Raw genomic sequence first — 23,748 nt, 5'->3', positions numbered from 1 at the left:
ACCACAGGAGTCGTTGGGGCGTGTTACCTCAGGTAACGCCTTGGCGGACTTCCTACGGTATCATCTCCTCCCCTCAAACTTCGCCCACTGCTTGGCCTACCAGGAACAACATTCCGAACAGGGAGAAGCACTTCTTGCCTCTCACCCCAGGACACACACACTGGGGGAAGGAGGGTTTACGGGATTTATCCACATTCATATTCAGACAAAAGACAAAGAAGATCCCACCGGGGAAAAAACTCAAAGACAGTCAGGGCAGAGAACGAGAAACACATCTGCAGCACATGACGGCTGAAAGCAAATTGGAATTTTTACGTCCAGGCAAGTGGTACTCCCGCCTCCCGGACAGTAGTTAACTGCCCAACCACCGTGTTCGAAAGTTCAACGGCCATTTCCAGCTTATGCTGAAAGTAATTCCCAATGTAAAGGATGGATGGCTAGTATATCATGTCGGAACAAATAACGTTTCTTTTTGGCAATCAGCAGAACGTATTTTAGTTAGGTAAAACAACCATTGCAAAATAAATGAAGATGAAAAAAACCACTGATTAGCCAACTCTTTGAACCATTCCCAGCCAATCAGCTTCAAGAAATGGTCGTGACGTAGTCAGTGGGTGGGGCTTGGCTGCAAAGCATGGACTTTGCTATGGTCACCGGGTTCATTCCTTGCTGCAAAGTACCCACTGATGTAGAGGTGCGTCTGACCAACTCACCACACCCTACATGGTTTAGATGAGCACCAGCTAGAGGCAGTATCTGCCTGCAGCAGCTCTCTTACCAGTTAAGGAAAGACAAACATTGTAATATATCCCACCTCTGTGTCAATTTGGGATTCAGCAGAGTAGTTACTTGGTAAGTTACATATATAAAAGTGACATTTTTGTGATAAAATAAAGTTTTACTGTATATATACTTACCAAGTAACTACGAATCAGCCCTCCCTCCTCCCCTCATATGGAAAGAAGGGCAAAAAACAATTGAATCACACTGTTGAAGTCACTCCTCTCATACCCTGAAAGTGGGCGGGGACTAGTGACTTACATCGACACTAGCGCTACCGCGAATTTCAAAATTTTTAAGCTGCCGGCGAGTAAAAGTGTAAGCAATGTAATTAATTGGTAAGTATATATAAAACTTTATTTTATCATAAAAGTGTCATTTTCTTGTGTTAAAGAAATACAAACATTTTTATGGTTTTTCATATTGTATGAGTTTTGTGTATTTTACATATTTTGTAAACATAAGTAGGTAGAACTACTTCAGTCTGGTATATTTTTGTTAGGTTGTATTTTAAAAGCAATTAATTTTGCAGATATATCTTTGAAATTGAATGGCAATTTAATATTTTAAATGGAATGATAATTACAAAGTACCAGTTAGGATAGCGGTAGGAAGTATTTTATATGGAATTGCTGTACCCTGTGAGCTATGAGTTGGCTCCAGAGTGTTCTATAGGCTATATGCCACTCTTCATAACCTAATGGATTTGGTTACCTATCTTGAGGGCAGACCCCCTGCTGTTAAGTTGAGGGGTCATTGTATTTACAGATAACCTTTTAAGGATATCATTATAAATTTAAATTTGCTCTTTTATGGCCATAACATGGTCAAGGGATAAGTTCTACCAACATTGTTTGTATTACTGTAGAACATTGTTTTATTAAACATTAATTGTGAGATTTGCCTATGTTTTGTAATATGAAAACTCAGATTTAGGTGGTTAGTTTATTGTTTTGATAACAATAAGTAGATTTACCCCTGTTTTCTGTAATTTTGTGATTATTTTTCTGTGCAAGAGAACTTCCCAAATCTGTACTTATGAAATAAAGTTTGACATAAATAGTTTATATTTTGGGTAATGGTGACATATCTTTCTTCAATTTTATTTTATTTTAGGGGTGTTGAGGAATTATTTCAGCAGTACATGCAGCTGTTCTTCAGAAATCTTCCTGATGTTTGGTGCCTGTTCAGTATTGAATCTCATGATACCATGGTTGAGAATTCTTTTTTTTTAAAAGACAGCTGTAAAGTGCGCTTCTTTTGTCAGGTATGTTTGTCTTTTGGTATAAGTTAATACTGTACAGTATATTTGATTGTATATAAAGTGCTCTCAGAAAAAAGTCAAGATATTTCACCCTGTTTTTCATGTATATTAACCCTTAAACGCCGACTGGACGTATCGTACGTCGACTAAAATTGTCTATCGGGTGCCGAGTGGATGTACGGTACGTCGACTACAAAAAGTATTTTTAAATATTCGCGGAAAAATAGTTATAGGCCTAGTTTGCGAAAGATTTTAAATCACGCGCCTTGAGGAATGCTGGGAGTTCACGGATCATGCTGTTGTTTTGTTTACAAGCGTTATCCAGCCGCGCATGCGCGAATTTCTTTCTTCTCACACTACAGAGCATCAGCGACGTATCTCAGAAATTCTTTCGTCACTTTGTTGTAATTTTTGCACCATTTTATATTAGCCGTTACATAAAGTTTTATATATAAAAATGTGTGCAATTTCATGTAGAATACAACAAAAACAACCCATGCTTGTAGCTTTTGTAGGTTTTGAAATATTTTTACATAAATCACAATAAATGCCAAAACTTCAACCTTCGGTCAAGTTTGACTCGACCGAAATGGTCGAAAAATGCAATTGTAAGCTAAAACTCTTACATTCTAGTAATATTCAATCACTTACCTTCATTTTGCAACAATGAGACGTCTCTAGCACAATATTTCGATTTATGGTGAATTTTGAAAACTTTCTCACGTCCATTAGTAACTCTGCCTAAAATCTCAGAAATTCTTTCGTCACTTTGTTGTAATTTTTGCACCGTTTTATATTAGCCGTTACATAAAGTTTTATATATGAAAATGTGTACAATTTCATGTAAAATACAACAAAAAACAACCCATGGTTGTAACTTTTATCAGTTTTGAAATAATTTCTTACAAATCACGATAAGTGCCAAAATTTCAACCTTCGGTCAACTTTGACTTGACCAAAATGGTCGAAAAACGCAATTGTAAGCTAAAACTCTTACATTCTAGTAATATTCAATCATTTACCTTCATTTTGCAACAAATTGGAAGTCTCTAGCACAATATTTTGATTTATGGTGAACTTTGGAAAAAGAACTTTTTCCTTATGTCCGTGCGTGGTAACTGCTGAAAATCTCAGAAATTCTTTTGTCACTTTGTCGTAATGTTTGCACCGTTTTATATTAGCCGTTACATAAAGTTTTATATACGAAAACTTGCGCAATTTCCTGTAAAATACAACAAAAAACAACCCATGGTTGTAGGTTTTATCAGTTTTGAAATATTTTCATATAAATAACAATAAGTGCCAAAAATTTCAACCTTCAGTCTTTTGACTCGACCGAAAATGGTCGAAAAAACACAATTGTAAAGCTAAAACTCTTACATTCTAGTAATATTCAATCATTTACCTTCATTTTGCAACAAACAGGAAGTCTCTAGCACAATATTTCGATTTATGGTGAATTTTTTGAAAAACTTTTCATACGTCCAAGGCTGCAACTCAGCCGAAAATCTCAGAAATTCTTTCATCACTTTGTTGTAATGTTTGCACCATTTTATATTAGCCATTACATGAAGTTTTATATATGAAAATGTGCACAATTTCATGTAGAATGCAAAAAATAACTCATGGTTGTAGCTTTTATCAGTTTGGAAATATTTTCATATAAATCACGATAAATAGAAAAATTTCAACCTTTGGTCAACTTTGACTTGACCAAAATGGTCGAAAAACGCAACTGTAAGCTAAAACTCTTACTTTCTAGTAACATTCAATCATTTATCATCATTTTGCAACAAACGGGAAGTCTCTAGCACAATATTTCGATTTATGGTGAATTTTTGAAAAAACATTTTCTTACCTCCCGCACGCAGTAACTCGCCGGAAAAAAAATCTCAGAATTTCTTTTTGTCACCTTGTCATATTTCCGCACCGTTTATATAAGGCCTTACATAAAGTGTTATACATGAAAATGTGTGCAATATCATGTAGAATACAACAAAAATAACTCATGGTTGCCAGCTTTTATCAGTTTTGAAATATTTTCATATAAATCACGATATAGAAAAGTTTGACCTTCGGTCAACTTTATCTCGACTGAAATGGTCGAAACTGCAGTTGTAAGCTAAAACACTTAAAGTCTAGTAATATTCAATCAATTACAGCTTCATTTTGCAAACAAACGGGAAGTCTCTAGCACAATATTTTGATTTACAGAATTTTAGAAAAAAACTTTCTTTATCCGCTCGTTGTTGAATTTTGCATCATTTTGTGATAATATTTTCCTGTGTTGCTATGATTGTTTTACAATTTGTTATATACAAAAAATCATTGCAATTTAGTGTACAATACAATGAAAAAAATAACTCATTCTTTAACTATGTTGCTCACAGCGATTTGTAACAATTATATATGAAATTTTTTTAGCTCTGTCGTATATTCCAATATTTATATATGATAATGATATTTTTTTTTCATTTCTGATGGTTGCATACTAAACTTCAGGCAATGACAAAATGAGCCAAAAATGAACTCTTAATCTTGAAAACTAAGCGTGCTGTGATTTTTTGAAAAAAACTTTTTTTCCGCTTCGGCGCTAACTCCTGAACGCCACCGGCATACGACAGACACTTTTATAAATAGAGGCTCGGCGTTTAAGGGTTAAAGGTCGGCCATAGCTTACAGGCTTCAAGCACGGGTTCAGTGATGTGATGCTTGTAAACTGAACTGTGAATGACATGAAGAACATTTGAGATCCTATATCCTCTGATAAAAAAGGCAATGCTGCCATTGAGTCATAAATGTCTCAAAATAAGAAACTTAAGAGTCTGAGACACCCAATTCAGAACATCGTTCATTTAGATTGGTAGGCTGAGCTAGAAGATGTCTGCATCTTTCAAATGTCTCTTGTAGCACCTCTGAAAAAATGACCTCTTTCCTGACAAGCACCTGGACAGCCCAAAGTCTGTCCGCGTAAGAGCGTACCACCCTTGGTGACGTCTCTTGAAATGAGGTTGGTTGAGAAGAAATGAGTGGTGGAAGGATTCTTGTAGAGTCCACCAATCAGCCATAGCAATTCAGGAACCACAAATTATGGTTCAGAATGGGGCTACAAGGAATATCATAGCGTTCTGACAAGCATGAGAAAGTTCAGCCCTTCCATGACCATGTCAGTGGTGAAAGAGCTCAGAGGTCCAGGTTGGAACGATCTTGCAGTAAGGTGTCTGTTGCCCAGACTAGAAAATTCCTTTAAGAAGGAAGTCGAGATCGGCCTGCCCCACAGAGGCACATAACCCAACAGTTCAGGGGATTCACAGTCCCCTCGAGAGTAAGAGCGAGTTTCTAATGGCTCAGTTCAACTGCTAGAAGTTCCATTGTAAAAACCCTCTTGTCGCTTGGTGGTGAGAGCTAAGGTAAAAAAGTAAGGACTGCGATCTTGTCTAAAGGAATACCGCAGTCTAGGAGTGAGCGATGGTCGAGAAGAACTGAAGTCTTAACCGAATGGCTCTCAGCTCTCTGGCATAAATGTAAAGGTTCGTTCCCCCTGCGACACATCCTGGAAATTTCCCATTTCCCCAAGTGGGCTCCATCTACTAGAGCAAAGAGTGGGAAGCAGTCTAAGACTAGTCTCATAATGAGGGACTTCCACTGAAAGTCGTCTACATTTAGAAATAGCTTCTGCCGCAGTTCTTGAAAAGCTTTCGCTCGCAAAAGTGTGCGGATAGTCGAAACCCTGTCAGGGCCAGAGTGGACGTGTCCTGATAAAATTTCCTGTAATGGGGTTGTTTAAGTAGACTTGGGATTGCTGGAAGGTGTGGGAAGTCTACTAGCAGTTCGAGAAGCTCCAGGAACCACTCTTTTCTTGGCCAGAAGGGAGCTATCAATGTCATCCTGATGCTCTGATGTGACTGGAGCTTCCTCAGAACCTCCCTCACCATCCTAAATGGAGGGAAGGCATACACATCCAGTCCTGACCAATTTTGCATTATCTCATCTATCGCCCAGGCTTGTGAGTCCAGAAACGTGAGCAGAACAGGGGAAGACGGTGGTTTTTCGGTGTCGTGAAAAAATCCACCATTGGTTTTCCTCACAGCTTCCATAGGTCGGAGCATACTCGACGGGCCAGGGTCCACTCTGTCGGGAGAATTTGTTTGCGACGACTGAGTTTGTCTGCCAATACATTACACTTCCCATGAATGAACCACTTTAACAGCTGGGTTTGGTTATGCTCTGCCCAAAGAAGGAGATTCTTGGCATTCTCGCAAAGGGAGAATGAGTGAGTCCCCCCTTGGAGTCTTATATAAGCTAAGGTTGTTGTGTTGTCTGCATGCACCAAAATTTCTTTGTCATATACTTCCTTTACAAAATGTTGCAGTCCCAAATGAATGGCTTTCAGTTCCTTGATATTTATATGCAGATCTTTCTCCTATTGGGACCAAAGTCCCGAAACTTCTTGTCCCTCCAGGAGAGCTTCCCAACTTATGTCTGACACATCAGAGAAGTCTAGGTCAGGGTTCACTAGCGAAAGAGATTTTCCTTCCGAAAGTCTGCTTATGGAGTTCCACCAATGCAGGTCCCCCTTTATCTCTTACGTCATTGGGAAAATGTATAAGTCCTGATTTATCTTGCAGTCCCAACTGACTATTAAAAAGAACTGTAGAGGCCTCATATGCAGCCTTTCCAACCTCACAAACTGTTCGATCGACGATAGAGTGCCCAGGAGATTCATCCATTGAGTGGCTGAACACTTCTGTAGGGAAAGGAAAAGATTGACTTTCTTGAGACAGGCTTCTATCTTACCACACAGTAAACAGGCTCCAAGTGCCTTGTGTACATTAATTTTTCTTATGTCCTCTTCTACACTTATGACATTTCATTTACTGTACCTTTTTTCTCTTACCACTGGCCACATTCATTCTACCCTTCCTATTTTCCTACCCCCTGCCTATATTTTGGCCATAGATCACACTTCTACTTCTGTCCCTGCCTAATCTTACTACTGCTTTGTCTCACACCCCTTGAATTCCTACCATTTCTCTTCATTCCACACTCATTTAACTCTCTTAATAAATTGTTCATAGTTTATATAGAATGGTCTACGACTGCGTCCCATGCTCAGTCCTACCCTGCAATTCTTGCATTCTCTCCATATACGCTTCTTCTCATTCCTACTGTCTTCCATATTTTCAAACTCAAAATCCTCCACCAACCCTAGCATTTCATTCCACTTTAATCATTCATTCTTCCATCTCATCTTTTCCTTCTGCTTTGCATTTATAAACTCTGCCACACAATTAGGAATGGTAGTCAGAAACTTCTTCATCGACAGCTTATTGTCATTAATATCTTCATCCCCATACTTTTTCTGGCTAAAGTTTCAAGTTGGCAGGTGTAGTACATAGACACACTTGTTCTTTCCCATCTGTACATCCTCAGACTCATTCTTCTGCTTACTGTGTACCCTATTCCCTCTTGCACTCTTCTCGCCTGAGCAATTGTCCTCTCTTTGCAGTATCATACCTCAGTCTTCCTAGAGTCATGATTGTTTGATATGCCTAACAATCCACCTTCCAGAAACTGCCCAATCCTTGTAAACTATGGTACTCACTAAGTCCATACTTCCCCAGGCAGTATCTGTCATCTCCTTAAAAAAGTCATTTATATTTCCCTCACTTGATGTGTAGTACTTTTCTGTCTTAGGTACTTCCCTCAGTGCTCTGCTCCTGTGTATTGCTTTCACTCCCTCATCACTTGACTTTCTATCTCTCCACCTGTTCCCTCACATGGTCACCTCTGACACAGCCATCCTTACTTGATGGTGCATAGTGAGTCCCTGCTCTCATTCAGCTTGTATACTGTGTCTCCTTTTCTTGGCCTTACTTTTCTTTACACTTTTCCTATCTTTCTCTTGCCTATCTTTTGTACCCTTATCCTTTCCTACAGTCTTTTTCCTGTCCTCATCCTCCTGATCTGGGATCAGTTCTATGCCGTATTCCTGCTGCTCCTTGTATTTCCTCACTCATACTAATTCCAGATCCTAATCTCACATTAAACTTCTTTCTATCTTCTCTAACTTCTCTTCCATTTTCCTCTCAGATAGCTTCACTTGTTCTTTGACTGATTCTTTCATATCCTTCATCATCCCTTCAGCGTCTGATTCTCCTGCCTTTACTGCTCATTTTCTATTTCTGCCTTCCGTAACGACTCTCTTAGCTGCTCCACCTCGTGCTGTAATCCCTCCATTTTCTTTACCTTCTTTTACCTTACAACAACTAAAAAAATTTTCCTATTTGTTTACACTAGTGTTACTAGACCCTTCATATATTTCTCCAACCACCTTTTCCCACTACTTCTTTGCTGTCTTCCCTCTCAAAACCACTGAACTCCACCACTCTCCCTCCACTCCATACACTGGTCCTTGTTCGGGCACCAAATACATTGTGGTTTTACTTTCTCTTGGGAACAGTTAATTAATCGAGAGGGACGGAGCAAGAGCATTGGTTCATTTCAACAATCTTGGGGACTACTGTACTAGATCACATAATTACTGTACAACTTAACCTAAAGATGTATTTAATGCTAGTGTTATTTACAAAATCTACAGTCAGCACAGGTTAGCACTCTGAATTCCTGCAAACAATACCTTCGTAAACAAACCCTCCTAATCAGTAACTAACCTACTTTTTAAGAATAATCAACCATTTCCCTATTATTTAATATATGATGGCAATTTTTCTTTCCCTAACACAAAGCTAATTTTTTTTACAACCAGAATAACCAAAGTACTTAAGTTTAGTGATCTTAGCACCTAACTTGTAAAACCACCTTATAAACAAGTCTATAGGAAAATTGTTATAATAGTCTTGTGATAATACCAACTCAGTCCTCTTATCACAAGCACATAGATCCAATCTGCATCCATTTTGGATGCACTGTGCGTTTAGTTCTTAGCGATTTGCAGCTGTGTTGATGCAGTCATTTATAAAGCTATCATCAGTATTCATTCAGATAGCACTAACACTTGTATGACAAGTTAAATCCCTAAAATTTGAAGTACTAGCATCACCAGCAAATTATTAACCAACCAACATGCTGACACTTGCACCCTGGTAAAACATTTTAGTAATTGTCAACACTTGCATCAGCATAGTCTGACAAGAACAACTCAAGCTTGTTCACAGGCACTGCTACACCAGACTGCACACCAACTTCCACCAACAATGTAGAACAACACTGCAGTTTTTTCACCAGCAGTAGGCGACAGTGTATGCTTCTTTAAGTACTGCAGCTCCGTCTGAAAGAAGTTGGCTGGTGCACTTATACCAAGAACTTTCTATCACTCTCATCAGGCTCCCACTGCACCTGTTCAGTTCACATATTCTTTGCCAAATGCACTTTCATAATAATACAGAAAAACTTTTACATCAGGGTGATCCCTCACACCACCTCAGACCTGCAGTGAGAGTCATTCTCTATTAGTTCTAACCATAATGAGAAAAATTACTAAAAAAATTTTAACATTCAATATTAAAAGTACATAAAAAGGCCACCACATCACTTCCTTTCACCAGGCTTGTTGCTGAACCAGTTGCAGCACTGGGACAACTCGACCACATGACAAGTTCATCACATGACCCAGACTCGAGTCGTGAACTGGATGTTTGAGCTCTTTGTTCTGAGAGCCAGATGCATGATAGGTGACAAGGTTTGGGACTTCAGTGTATTGTAAGTGGGGTGTGTGGCTTATTTGCACCATTAGTGGGGCCCATGTAGCCTCTGCATTCAGTAGAGTTCCTGACCTGCAGACAAGGTTCATGCTGACAGTGGGCAAGGTGTTTCCTGCCCATCACATGTAGTGGTGTAGGGATCCATGACTGGGGCCATATAACTGGTGTGGCTGTGGCACCTGACATCCCAGGAAAAGTGAGGGCCGGGGGAAGGTTCCACCTTCGTTCCAGGAAATGGTAGCTGGAGACACACTGGCAGATGCCGAAGGAGGCACCCATCAGGTGATTCTGTTAAACAAGGAAGGAAGAAGAGATCTGAATTAGTGGTTTAACTCCTCCAACCTCCAGTAAGGAATGTTCCTCAGCAAGTTTGCCTCAGAGGTGCTGTAATTTTCCATCCCCTGAAGGAGATGGAGAACATACCTGAACAGTGAGTGTTTCAGGGACCTGGGAGTCTTAGGAGAAGATGGAGCACAGTACCCTTCCAGAGATGAGAATACGTTTGGTGGGACAGTCTACCCCTGAATGGTGCTTGATGGCAGTACTGTTACAGAACAGGTTATAGAAAGATGTAGTTGACTTAGCAGCAAGGGACACTGCCATAGAAGAGGAACATGGTAGCAGACCAGTTGAGAAAGTAGGACCAGATACTGTAGTGGGGACAGAATGGGCCCTACATCAGGTGGTGAGGGAAGTATGGAGAGGTCTGTTGATAGTCCTGTTTGACACGGCCCAAAAACTAAGTTACCACTCTTTTGATTTAAAGTGCCATACCTGAGGGCAGTGTACAAAGGACATCTTCACGCATCCATGGAACAACAGAAATGTTTAAAACTTCCTGTTTAGACAGGGAAGGAAGACTCTTAACAGGTCATCCATGTCTCATGGTCGATGGTAATCCCATTGTGGCTGCAAGAAGATTGGTTTACTGAACTGAAGGATCTGCTGTTCAGCGTGCTAAGAGAGTTCCCATAGGACCTCTTGGTGCCAGTCCAAAAATACAGAGAAGGTACCTCAAGGCAGTGAGTTCCTTCCTCATTTCCAAGGGGAGGCTATCCAGTACTCCTTTGAAAAGGTGTTTCTTTCAAGGGGAGATGGAAAAGCCATCTCACACACACTCTGACCATCCTCCTAAAGGGGTTTACGAAAAAAGTGCGGGGACGACAGACTCTTAGTGTAGCCCCAGCAGGGTAAGGCCCTCTTGAGAGAGGCCACTCTGTGATACAGGCCATCATCTCTTAAGTGTCCAGACCGAGGAATAGACTTGTCTGCATCTGGGAGCTACCAGTGTTCATAAGATGTGTCAAACAGTAGGCCCTCCCAGGGAAATAAGGGCTCCTGAAGGATTTCATAACTAGAGCCCTCATAAGCCGAGACCTGCCACCTACCCATATGATCTCTGGCAGAGGGTAGACAGCAGGGACTTGGAGAAGGAGATGGTTTTCATCCTGGCCTGGACCTCAGCCAGGATGGTTGGAGCACCCCACAGCCAGTCCTACAGAGTACTACTCAGAGGTTTAGGTCCTTATGACTTTCAGGCTTGTGCTAGAATTCCTGGACAAGTTGCCAAGGTGCAGAACCCAGCAGTCTTGGAACCAAGATTCAAAAAGTTTCTCTGTTCCATCCCTGTGTGAGTTCATCAAGGGAGTGGGTAGGAGAGGGTGTTGTGCCCTGTAGGAGTTGTTGGGCACTACCTGAAGTGGACAGAGTCCCACTGTTTCCATGCAGGGGGTTGTTCTGGATTACATGCAGTAAGTAGAAGGAAATGTAGAAAAACCCAACTTCCTTCCAGTAGAGGAAGGTAACAACCAGGACATAGAACTCTTACAAGGAGGAGACATCTTCCACAGTAAGGTAAAGGCCTACAAGATTTGTGGGTTAGGCCCAATGGTCAGTTACTAGATGAACCACCCAACCCTTCAGGTGATGAAAGGAGGAGGCTGGAAGAGGCAGTCCTTGTTCACACCTTGGACTTGCTCACCCTGGGTCCAGTGGTCATGGCAAAGCAAGTAGCCTAGAATGGGCATGGAGCCTAACATAGGAGAGCTCCACCCACAGTGAGTGGCATCCCACATTCCCGAAGGTGTAGAGTAAGGAAGAGAAGCAGTAGATGGCCCAGTGAGCCTTGTTGCAGTGGATCCCCATGAAATACAGGGATGGGCCACAGTAACAGTGCCCCTTGTAGAGTTGTTACCTGAACTACAGAGCCATAACAGGGTAGGAATAGAGCTCGTTCCTAGAATTTGGAACTACAGTGCTCCTCTCTTGTCAGGGTAGGCCTCCAACCCAGGAGTGTAATATTCTGGAGATTAGGGGGTGTGGAGTGCCGAACAAGGGAGCCTGGAGGAATCCATGGCATACTCACCTGTTATTCTTAGTACTGTAGTGGGTAGAGTGTCCTCCCACCTAAGGAGAGAGGCTCCATTTATGAAAAGTGAAGGTTTGTGTCCCTGTAGGAACAAATACCAAATTTTAAGATAATTTGTATTTTTCCTAGATATACACCATAGCTTTTCATAAAGAACTAACCCACTTCTACCACCCCTCTTCACTCCAGATCTGTCTATTGGGCGATGGGTTAGCAATCAAGGTAGACTCAACGGAGGCCAAAGTGGGCCAACAGAGGTCAGGGCTTACATCCTAGGCCTGCCTGTTATAATCATTTGTATTTTTTAGTTACTAAACAGCTGACACTCACAGTGCATTGGATAACTCCATTTATGAAAAGCTACAGTTGTACTGTAAAATTTTGTATTTTTTAATTTATCCTGTTTTACAAAGTTGATTAGATTATTTTTACTGTAAAGTTAAGGATGTTCCTAGGACCTTCATTTGAAAATTTTGGATCTTCATTCGTAAAATATTTTTTTTAACTGGAAAAAATCAAAGCACCAGTAAGTAATAATTTAGTAACTGTAGACCAGTAGAGTGTACCACTTACAAAATCGTTTCAGATGAAGATCCTGTTGTTGGAAGTACATCTGTGAAGCTTTCACGCATTGTAGTGTGTAAAAAACAGGTTTAACTAATTTCAATTAAATTTTACCCATTTACAGGTGTGTGGTGATGGTTGGACAAGCATGAATGGCCTAATTGCATTTTACTACCAGTTTTCTGATATAGAACATTGTGGGAGAATTGGCTATACAATATATGGACAGATGTGTTATAAATGCAATGATAATGAATTTAAGGATCCACTGTGGTATCCAGAGGAAGCACATAAGGTTAGTAAAATGTACTCATGCATGTACTTGGGAAGTGGATATTTTTTACTTCATTTTCATTATTACATATAATTTTGAATTTTCTTTAATGGGATTAAACTTGAACACTTTTAACATGAATTCTTATCTGGCCTAGGTCTCCATCTACCTTTAGTCCCAGATTTTCTGGTTCTGCTTGTCTTTGTTCTACCCTTACCATATTTACCAATTTTCTGATTAAATGCTTCTCACCACCTCATCTTATGCCCAAACTATCTCAGTCTCTGAGATCTTTCTTTGTTTTCTAGCGTCTGGACTCCACATCTTCAGGGGTGCCCTCATTTATAATTTAGTCTTTTAACAGCATTCCACCCATGAATTGTAGTGTGCATCTTCAAAGTCTCCAGCATTTTACAGTAGAACCTTGGTTCTCGACGCTAATTCGTTCCAGAAGAAGTGTCGAGATTCGATTTTGTCGAATTCTGAGTTAATTTCTCCCATAAGAAATAACTGAAAATGGATTAATCCATTCCTGACCACCAGTCAATACCCCAACCTTGCCTTTTTATACAAAACTTTACACAAATCACAATTAAATAGGTTCAGAGTTGAATAACTTACTGTATCAAAAGCACTTTTTACATTTTTAAATGCATACTGGATCAAAAAAGTTGGCCTATGACCAATGCCGAACGGTTTTCTTTACGCTGTGCTGTGTGATTTTTTTTGTGGTTTTTGTTGAACTTTGCTCCAATTTTCACCCCCTGCAATGGCTCCCAAGTGTGCTGCTTCTTCCAAGGCTGGTAATGAGCCTAAACGCCATAAACGCCATCGAAGAATGATGACTATCGCTGAAAAGGTGAAACTTCTTGATATGTTGAAGGAAGGGAGAAAGTTCGCGGCTGTGGCCCGCCATTTTGGCGTGAATGAATCCACCATTCCCTACATCTACAAGGACGAGGTGAAGATTAGGAAGACAGCTGCCATCACCTTTAACAAGTCGGCGAAGAGAGTGGTTACGGCTCGTAATAAAACTATCGTCCATTATGGAAGCTGTTTTGGCCGTGTGGATAGCCGACTGTTTAAAGAAGAACATAGCCGGATACTTAACATTATCAAACAAAGGCTAGGAGCCTGTACGAGACCTTCACGCCAAGGAACCAGAGGACGACAGTGGCGAGCGTAAAAGCGCAGAAGAAGATGAAGAAGACGTAGATGATCTGCAACCAGAGACGTCCAGTCATTCACCACATAAGAAACTGCAATTTTCTGCAGCAAAGGGTGGTTTGCAAGGTTTCAAACGCTACGGCCTATAAAGCGCTTCCTTGCATGGCGCGAGGCTGCTTTGGCTGACACGGTCGCTGCTGAAACATATGTCAATGAAACCTTCAAGAAGATTATCTCTGAAGGTGAATGTCAGCCCGAACAAGTTTTTAATATGGACGAGACGGCTTGTTTTGGAAAAGAATGCCCTCGCGAACTTTTCCTGTTTAAAAGAGGAAGCAAAAGCCTCTGGCTTTAAAGCATACAAGAGATCGTGTGACCTCGTGATGTGTGGCAATGCTGCGGATTTTTATTAAAGCCAGGACTTATTTACAAGTCTAAAAACCCAAGGGCTTTAAAAAACAAAACAAGAATCTGCTGAGCGTACATTGGATGCACAATCCAGAGGCCTGGATAACGAAGATGCTGACCTCCGACTGGTTCCACCAGTGTTTTATCCCGCAAGTGAAGGTGTATCTAGCAGAAAAGGGCATGCCATTCAAAGTCCTTCTCATTATGGATAATGCTGGTGGCCTTGCTACTGATCTGTCGTATTCGGGGGTTCAGGTTGAGTTCCTACCGCCCAACACGACGTCACTTATTTAGCCAATGGACCAGGGAGTTATTAGGGCGTTCAAGGCCCTATACACGAGGAATGCCCTGGCGAACCTGGTTGCTTCCGTGGATGCTGCCCAAGAAGACAACGATTTCAACTTGAAGGCATACTGGCGTCAGTACACAGTTGCTATGTGCCTCCAAAATATCCACAAGGCATTGGAAGAAATGAAGCCTGCCACCATTAACGCCAGCTGGAAGAAGTTGTGGCCCAAGGTTGTTTACGATGACAAAGGATTTACACCTGCCGAAATCCAACACTCGGCAGTACAGAAAGCTGTGCAGTTGGCTGCGATCCTTGGAGGTGAGGGCTTTGCAGACATGACCACGGGCGACATCGACGAATTTCTAAACTGCCACTCCCAGCCGCTAACTGACGAAGACCTTGAAGAGTTGACGAAGTCGGCGAGCAAAGAAGAAGAAGAAGCAGTGCAGCAAGAAACAGAAGTTGTCTCCCAAACTGGCTTGACTTTGGAACGGCTCGCCGGGCTCTGCAACCTGGCTGAGGAACTGCAAGAGTGGTCGAAGGAATGGGACGACAATATGGTTCGATCGGTTCAATTCTGCAACATGGTCGATGACGTCATGGCCCCATACAAGATGCTCTTCGACCAGGAAAAGAAGCAGCGGCAGCAACTGCCAATCACAATGTTTTTGCAGCCCTCGCCAAAAAGAGCCAGTTCCTGCTGCTGCTACTCGTTACACCTTCGAAACCGCGGAAGAAGTGGAAGAGGTGCCCCAGGAAATGGCACGTAATCTGAAGAGACATAAAATACAATCATTGACTGCGCAGTAAAGTCATCATCACCTTCATCGTCATCATTTTCACTGTGCAGCAAATTCATCACCATCTTCATTCAAGTTTTACTTCAACTTCTTTTGTGGTGAGTACAGTAACAATCTTTATTTTTTTTTCCTAATCTTAAGTGTTACTGTACTGCATTACATGTAATGCAGTACAGTAACATGATACTGTATTGTATTACTGTATATATTATTACTGTATGTATACTGTATTCTTTAAAATTTAAAGCTTGCCAATCATGTTATATACTATAGCTACTTTACCACAGTAAATTAACCCCTGTTATATGGTACTGTAAACTTACCTACTGAAGTCATATTGCTTAACAGTTGTCCCTGTTATTAATAGAGTAAAGGGTAGGTTGTTAAGAGTACAGGGAGGGTTTTGAAAAGTCCAAATACTGTACACGTTAAATAAATAAATATGCTGCTCGTACTTCGTGGAATTTCAATTATTGCGGCCGGTCTTGGAACCTATCTCCCGCAATAAACGAGGGGTCACTGTATATGTCTTAACTCTTGTCATCAACATGCAGTAGCTGCTCTGGCAGCTCCTGCTCCTGTTCCTCCAGGCATATCTGCCTTAACCTTGTCCTCAGCAGATGTGAGAGAGGATGGCAAGTCCCTTTGTCACAGAAGGTTGAAGAAATGTTTCTATGCTTTTTCTTCCTCTTCCATGTCTTTCTCCTCCACCTCACCTTCCCCATCTTCCTCCTCTCCTTTTCCCTCTCCTTTGGATTGGCAGAAATGTAGGAAGACCTGAAAAGCTACCCTTGACAAGAAAGCTAAGAAATCTTCTCATGACCATCATATTTCTTTTGGGGGTGACTGGTAAATTCCACACAGTAAATTCCACCACACTGTATTCCACAATAGTAAATTTCACCAGAGTAAACTCCAGATTTTAATGATCCTGATTCCACTGATACATAGATTGTTGCAAAACTCATCATGTAAGAGGTAATACAAATGTGCTATTAGCTGTATTTCTTGATGAAGAAGAGGAAATTCTGGCCACTACTGTCAACCACAAATCAAGCCAAGAGACAGTCTGGAGGGCAGAAGAGGCAGTCGACTCCAAAGTTGCTGCTTCTTGAAAAGTAAGGGAAAGATCTTCTGTCCTAACTTGATCCAGGGCAAGTCCAGGCTTGAACAGAACGACATCAGGGTTGACTTGTCTATTTATAAGAGGCACAAGAGGAGTCGCATAAAACCTCTTATGGCAAGGAAGTGGAGGAGGAAGAAGCTTGAATGGCCTACTGGAACGAAGAGAGTTATCCCGACCCAAAATCAAGGAATTGACTTGATTTAGGACGGAGTCTGCATGGCTTGAGCAGGGTAACTCTAAAAGATGTTTTAGAGTCCTTCTTCGGTCATAGCAAAGCTTCTACTGTACACCTGTAGGGACAGTCGCAGAAGGAGCCACAGCTTTCTTAGAAAGATTATTGAACTCACGAATGAGATCAATAACCTCTGCATAGAATGTATAAAACTCTTGATTCTCCATATCCTCCGCTTCCTGGTTATGAAGATCCCTGTCTGCCTCTTCCAGTGGATCCGAATGGTTTAGCACCAGGACATAAGATCTATCAGGCCCAAACACTTTTGCAGGAGTTGGAACGTCTTTTGATGCAGTGGTATGAGAAGTGTCTTGATCACTGGTTCAAGACACAGAAATTTTCTTCCCGCGCAACGGATGTGCATTATCCCGCGGCCTGGATAGGGCTATAGTCACGTCCACGGGCTCAGGAAAACAAACGTTGGCCTTGGTCTCTCCTTGGAGATTGCAATGAGGAATGTCCTCGAGGCGAAGAACAGAGAGTCTGCATGCACGACTCACCTGGTGTAGTACCGCGGCTGTTTCCATCCACATGGCCATGCCTATCTTCACATCCGTTTCTTCTTGGTGGCCGTGCCTATCTACATGTCCACATCCGTGAGAATCAGAGGGGAAATCACGATCTGTCTTGGGTGAACGTGACTTAGAATGAAGGTGAGACAGATGTCCGGAAGGCCAAGGACTGACTGGGCTTCTGGAAAGATGGATATGGGAACGAGAGCGTGAAAGAACGTCTCTAGCAACGGGACTTGAAGGAGAACGATAATGAGACATTGTCTGTAGATGAGAGCACGGACGCGAGGTATTCTGGAAGTGTGAGGGAAGAACTGTAGAGGAATCTACCACTTGGGATTTCTTGATTGGAGCTTTGTCGTCTTTTCTCTGAACTTGCACAGGACGAACTGGGGAAGACGGAATCTGTAGCTTTCCTCTCGGAACGAGATTCTTGAAGATGAGTGGCAGACAGACGAGGCACATCCCCAATAGGAACACATACATGTACGGGAGAGTCATGTACATGGTCTGAAGACGATGGAGAAATGTAGATGGTCCTTTGCTTCTTGGGGCAAGGATCAGTGACGAAGTCTTTAATCCTCCAATGTCTGATGGGGGAAGAGTGAACAGGAGGAGAAGAAGAAGAAGACAAAGAAGAAGAGGGAGATCTACATTGTTTCTTCTTCAGAACATGTCCGTACTTCTCTTGAAAGACCAAGTCAACTCTGTCCAACACAGCTTGAACGAGAGCATCCGCAGATGGAGCAGCAGCAGATGACATCATTACAGAAACCAATGACAGCTGAGATGTCACAGGAGCAGCTGTACAGGTGCTGGGATAGCCATTGGTACGGGAACTGTCATGGCAGCTGAACAGGAAACCCAAGAAGCTGTAGCTTTAACAGGAGGTGACCCAAGATGATGCGCTGGAAGGTCCAATGGCATCGTACCGGGGAAACAGTGCAAGACCCAGTGGAGTGAAGGCTGGGAGGGCTGGGAACTGACATGGCGGCTGACACTGGAGAGCGAGAAGACATGAAGTGGGATAATAGGCCATCTAAGGAAGAAAAGCAACATAACTGGAGGAGGTCTGGACAAGGGAAAAGCAGAACAATGAGGAGCTTGAGAAACATCCATCAAAGGAGAAGAGTACCCTTCCCAAGATGGCATCTCTGACTTCCTCTTATGCTGCTGCTTCTTGGCAATGATCCTCCATTGCTCAGGAGACCAAGAACGACACTCAGGGAACGGGTTACTTACGTTACTAGAATTAGATCTGCATCTACTACAAGTAGAATGGGGAGTGGTCTCAAAGGAAGCAAGAAAATGCAAACAAGGGGAGTTGGCTACACCAGGACATTTCATCTGAGGCTTAAAGGAATGCTTAGAAGAGTTCTGGGATTGCATTGACAAAAGCCAAAACACACGCAGACAATACTCCCAAAATATCACTATGACACAAAAATCTCAAACTAAGGAAACATGAGCAAGGAAGGAAAAACTGGCTTTAGGAAGGAGAGCGAAAAGTACGTCCTCCTCTGAAGGCAGTTAGAGAACTGAATACATCATGGGGTTGGAGATTAGGTTGCTGTCTGCTTCCTCCTTCATCCCCATGACTGATGCCAGATGCCACAAGTTCCTTGCATAAACAACTCCTGTTACTTTTTACCGGTTTCCAGCTGGCACCAGAAGATCTATCCTAATGTTAAGACCCAGGTTTGTTCCGCATATGAACAAATGACAAATTTTTAGATTAATTTATGTTTTTCATAGGTAACAGACCTGCAGCTTAACATTAGGATAAATCTTTATGTTAAGACCATAAGTTTGTTAACCCAACTTAGCCTAGCCTAACTAGTTCTAGTCTAACCTTACCAGACCTGCATTTCAATATCCTGGAGCTACTTGTCTAATGGCATCAACCACAAGGTGGTCTCTTGCTCTACTAGGGACTAGGTTGGGTTAGGTTTGGTTAGGTACTTAGCCTGGCCTAACTAGTTCTAGCTTACCTTAGCAATAATTTACTTCAGTATCCTGGGACGTCTTGTTTACGACATCAGCCAGAAGGTAAGTTACCTTTTCTTCAAGGGTCTGGGTTCGATTAGGTTAGGTTGGGTACTTAACCCAACCTAGCCTATCTTAAATTAAACCTAGCCTAGTCTAGCCTAGCTTGACCTAATCTGCACCTCAGTTGCTGGGATCTTCTTAGATCTCCAGGTCTCAGGATCCAAGGATAGTGTTGTTAAGGAACGGTACCATGTTAGTTCCTTAGTTATCAAGAGGGGTGGGGGCTAGTGTTCTATTATCTTCTCAACTGACAATGAGGGAGCATGGGTCTGCAGTAGCACACTCAGCACAGGAGTCAGCCAGACACATTCCATTGGCGGTGCAGGTGCACAGGTTTGCAGCAACACACTCAGCACAGTGGTCAACCAGACACACTCCAGGATGATGGATGTATGACAGACAAGCTCGGTTTTGCATCCATGATTCAAGTCTTGTGCTTGCATCATCCCATTGTTTTGCTTGATTCGCTGGGAGATCAACAAAACCTCCAAACTAAGTTCCAACAATTTGCATTTGATTCCTATTCAGTCAAGAAAGTGTCTAGGAGCTCCATTTTTTTTACTTGATGTGGTTACACTCCTCTTGTGAGGAGTGGGAGATGCAAGCAGTAGCTGCTGCTTCTGTAATTACCAGTTGATCCACAACCCAAGGAGAGTATTACGTGGATCATAATACACTTTCAGGAGTCTCAGTGTCCAAATAGGCAATCCTTTGATAGCAACAACACCAAGGTAGTGCCATGGTTACACTATCCTCCTCCAGAGACTTTTCATTCTTAGGAACGTTGACCAGGGCGGCAGTCTCCTACACTTCCTTTCTTGGGACTTAAGCACAGTTCTTTTTAGAACAAAAAAAGGTCCTAGTGTCCTTTCATCTGCTCTATTGCAGTGCAGGTAAACAAGCAGACAAAAGAGCATTCGGTGCAGTGGCCAACCATACATTCCAAGCAAGATGGATGTCATTACAACATTCATTCGCTGAAGTTAGGAGATATGGACAGTTGATCTTGGCACCTTGACTTCCGGATTCATTCAGCCTCTGAAGAAGTTTGATCATACAGTAGTCCTTCTTTCTCAACTTACTGAAGTTAGCGCTGTTCTGTTCTGTCTTATCACACCTTTGAATGAAGTAAAACATCTTTGGTAATAATTTACATCTGGAAGCTTATGCCTTTCGTCATTTTACATGTTTCGAAAGTGTTCAGTGAGATGGATCATTCCACTTCCTTGGTCCTCTGGTGCCAGTTGACAGTATGACGTCTCTGTTGCCTCTGTAAGACTAGACTTTCAACCCAGTGCTATCGACTTGTTCGTTACCTTCTAGTTGGCTGAGAAACATTGTCCAAATTGTCGTTTCTCTGACTAGTGAGATGATCAAATAAGCATACCCACAACTTCTTGGAGGACATCAGTATGTTTTGGACCAGATCTTTCGAGGCCAGGGACATTGGTCTGTCCATCGCATTCAGGAAGAACCTGTTGGTTGAGTACTAGAATGGAATGTAATCATGCAGATCACATTCATCTCCTTTTACCGTGGGACATTGCCCATAGGTCCTTGTACCCCTTTTCCTTGGATCCTATGGTGGATGCTTAAAAGTCATTTAGTTCACCCAGCTCTTGGGGGACAGGCTGCATCTCGCCTAAGGTTTGCGGCTCCTGGGAGAAGGTGTGTGTAGGACTGTCCTCCTCCCTTTCTTGTGTCTTCCTTCCTCTTCCAGTGGGCAGAGAAACAGTGAACGAGCTGTCATGTGCTGGGCTGGCATGCATGCAGGTGATCTAGATGACTGAGTATCCTATCTGCAATCTAACTATTTGGATTAGTAGAATGCAAATCCTTCCTCCCTAGTAAGGGGAGAGGAGGACTGACTATGAGCAAACCAGTTGGTTATTCTTAGCTTTATAGTCTCTGACACTTAGAGTTCATCCAAGCCTTTTTGAATCAAGGATATTACATTCCTTTAATTCAAAATGCCGAGAACATCTCCCTTCTTCAATAGATCAGAAGTATGGTGTCCTTCCTTTGCTCTTTCATGACCAAAAAGAGAATACCCAGATGAGCCAAACTACCAGTCAGTTCAAAAGATTTACTCAGAATCCTCCCTCCAAAAGTAAGTCTCCCATATGTAAAGACCAAGGGTTTGTATTCGTGTAGGAACTAATGACAGATTTTTAAAGTAATTTGTATTTTTCCTAACATACAAACTTGAGGTCTTTACATTAACCCTTAAACGCCTGTTGGATGTAGCAAACGTCGACTAAAATTGTCTGTTGAATGCCGAGTGGACGTAGCAAACGTCGACTACAAAAAATTTCAACCTTCGGTCAACTTTGACTCGACCGAAATGGTCGAAAAACGCAATTGTAAGCTAAAACTTACATTCTAGTAATATTCAATCATGTACCTTCATTATGCAACAAATTGGAAGTCTCTAGCACAATATTTCGATTTATGGTGAATTTTTGAAAAAACTTTCTTACTCCGCGCAGTAACTCAGTCGAAAATTTCAGAAATTCTTTTGTCATTTTGTCGTAATTTTGCACTGTTCTATATTAACCATTACATAAAGTTTTATATATGAAAAATGTGCGCAATTTTCATGTACAATACAACAGAAAAATAACTCATTGTTGTAGCTTTTATCAGTTTTGAAATATTTTCATATAAATCACGATAACTGCCAAAATTTCAACCTTCAGTCAACTTTGACTCGTGAAATGGTAAAAACACAATTGTAAGCTAAAAACTCTTACATTCTAGTAATATTCAATCATTTACCTTCATTTTGCAACCAATTGGAAGTCTCTAGGACAATATTTCGATTTATGGTGAATTTTTGAAAAAAACTTTTTCCTTACGTCTGCGCGGTAACTCTGCCGAACATCTCAGAAATTCTTTTGTCTCGTTGTCATAATATTTGCACCGTTTTATATTAGTCGATACATAAAGTTTTATATATGAAAATGTGCGCAATTTCATTTACAATACAACAAAAAATAACTCATGGTTGTAGCTTTTTATCAGTTTTGAATATTTTCATATAAATCATGATAAATAGAAAAAATTCGACTTTGGTCAACTTTAACTCGACCGAAATGGTCGAAAACTGCAATTGTAAGCTAAAAACTTACAGTCTAGTAATATTCAATCAATTAGCTTCATTTTCAACAAACGGGAAGTCTAGCACAATATTTCGATTTATGGTGAATTTTTGAAAAAAAAAATTTTTACGTCCGAGCGTTATGAATTCATGCATCATTTTGTGATAATATTTTCTGTGTTGCTTTTGATCGTTTTAAAATTTTGTTATATACCAAAATCATCGCAATTTAGTGTACAATACAACTAAAAAAATTAAGTCATTAGCTTTAACCGTTTTGCTTACAGTGATTTGTATACAATTATATGTTTTTTTTCGTTGTCATCTATTCCAATATTTATATATGATAATGATATTTTTTTTCATTTCTGATGGTTGCATACTAAACTTCAGGCAATGACAAAAAATTGAGCCAAAAATGAACTCTTAATCTTGAAAACTAAGCGTGCTGTGATTTTTTGAAAAAAACTTTTCCGCTTCGGCGCTAACTCACCGAACGCCGCCGGCATACGGTAGACGTTTTTGTAAATAGGGCTTCGGCGTTAAAGGGTTAATGGCCCACATCTTACCACCCCTCATTCTCTTACCTGGGCCAAAAGGTACATTGCATAGAACTGTATGTATACCGACTAGGTGGGCGGTACTTCCTCCCCCACCATTGGTAACTGTTACCATAACCAATATAACCAACCTTGCAAAAGTTTAACGCCTGGACTTCCAGCTCACTGAAAGTTAATCCTGTTTGTAAAGACCTCAGGTTTGTTTGTTATGAAAAATACAAATTAATTTAAAAATGTGTCACATTTCTTTCATTTTCACTGCCAAACATATGACAAAATACCTTCCAGAGACTCAAACTGGTGGGTGAAAAGGGAAGGCACATTTTATACACTGATCTTTCATGGTCTCTGTACAGTCTTTAGTAAAGTGATTGTAATTAAAGCAGTTGAAACAAGGCATGAGTTTTTTAAATCTTATGGTTGTCATTGTTGTTTCATGATAATTGTCCAGTACTTATGGTAATTAGGGTTGTTAGGTATTTGTACTTAATGTCAGTTTTTTTTCTTTACTGCATATATTTGAATTCTAGG

At 41.2% G+C, this 23,748-nt stretch overlaps 1 protein-coding gene across 2 annotated transcripts in view; it reads left to right on the top strand.

Annotated features, from left to right (window-relative positions):
• Positions 1 to 23,748, top strand: part of LOC136836407 (uncharacterized) — a 229,285-nt gene that overhangs the window by 154,895 nt on the left and 50,642 nt on the right. For both annotated transcript variants that reach the window (XM_067100615.1, XM_067100614.1), the window contains exons 4-5: positions 1,897 to 2,047; positions 12,825 to 12,995. In XM_067100615.1, coding sequence (XP_066956716.1) covers positions 1,897 to 2,047; positions 12,825 to 12,995 — 322 coding nt within the window. The remainder of the gene's footprint in view (positions 1 to 1,896; positions 2,048 to 12,824; positions 12,996 to 23,748) is intronic.

Source organism: Macrobrachium rosenbergii, chromosome 56 (assembly GCF_040412425.1).
Source record: "Macrobrachium rosenbergii isolate ZJJX-2024 chromosome 56, ASM4041242v1, whole genome shotgun sequence".
Taxonomy (NCBI): Eukaryota; Metazoa; Arthropoda; class Malacostraca; order Decapoda; family Palaemonidae; genus Macrobrachium; species Macrobrachium rosenbergii.
Note: the sequence above shows the minus strand (reverse complement) of the source record. Positions and strands in the feature narration are given on the sequence as shown.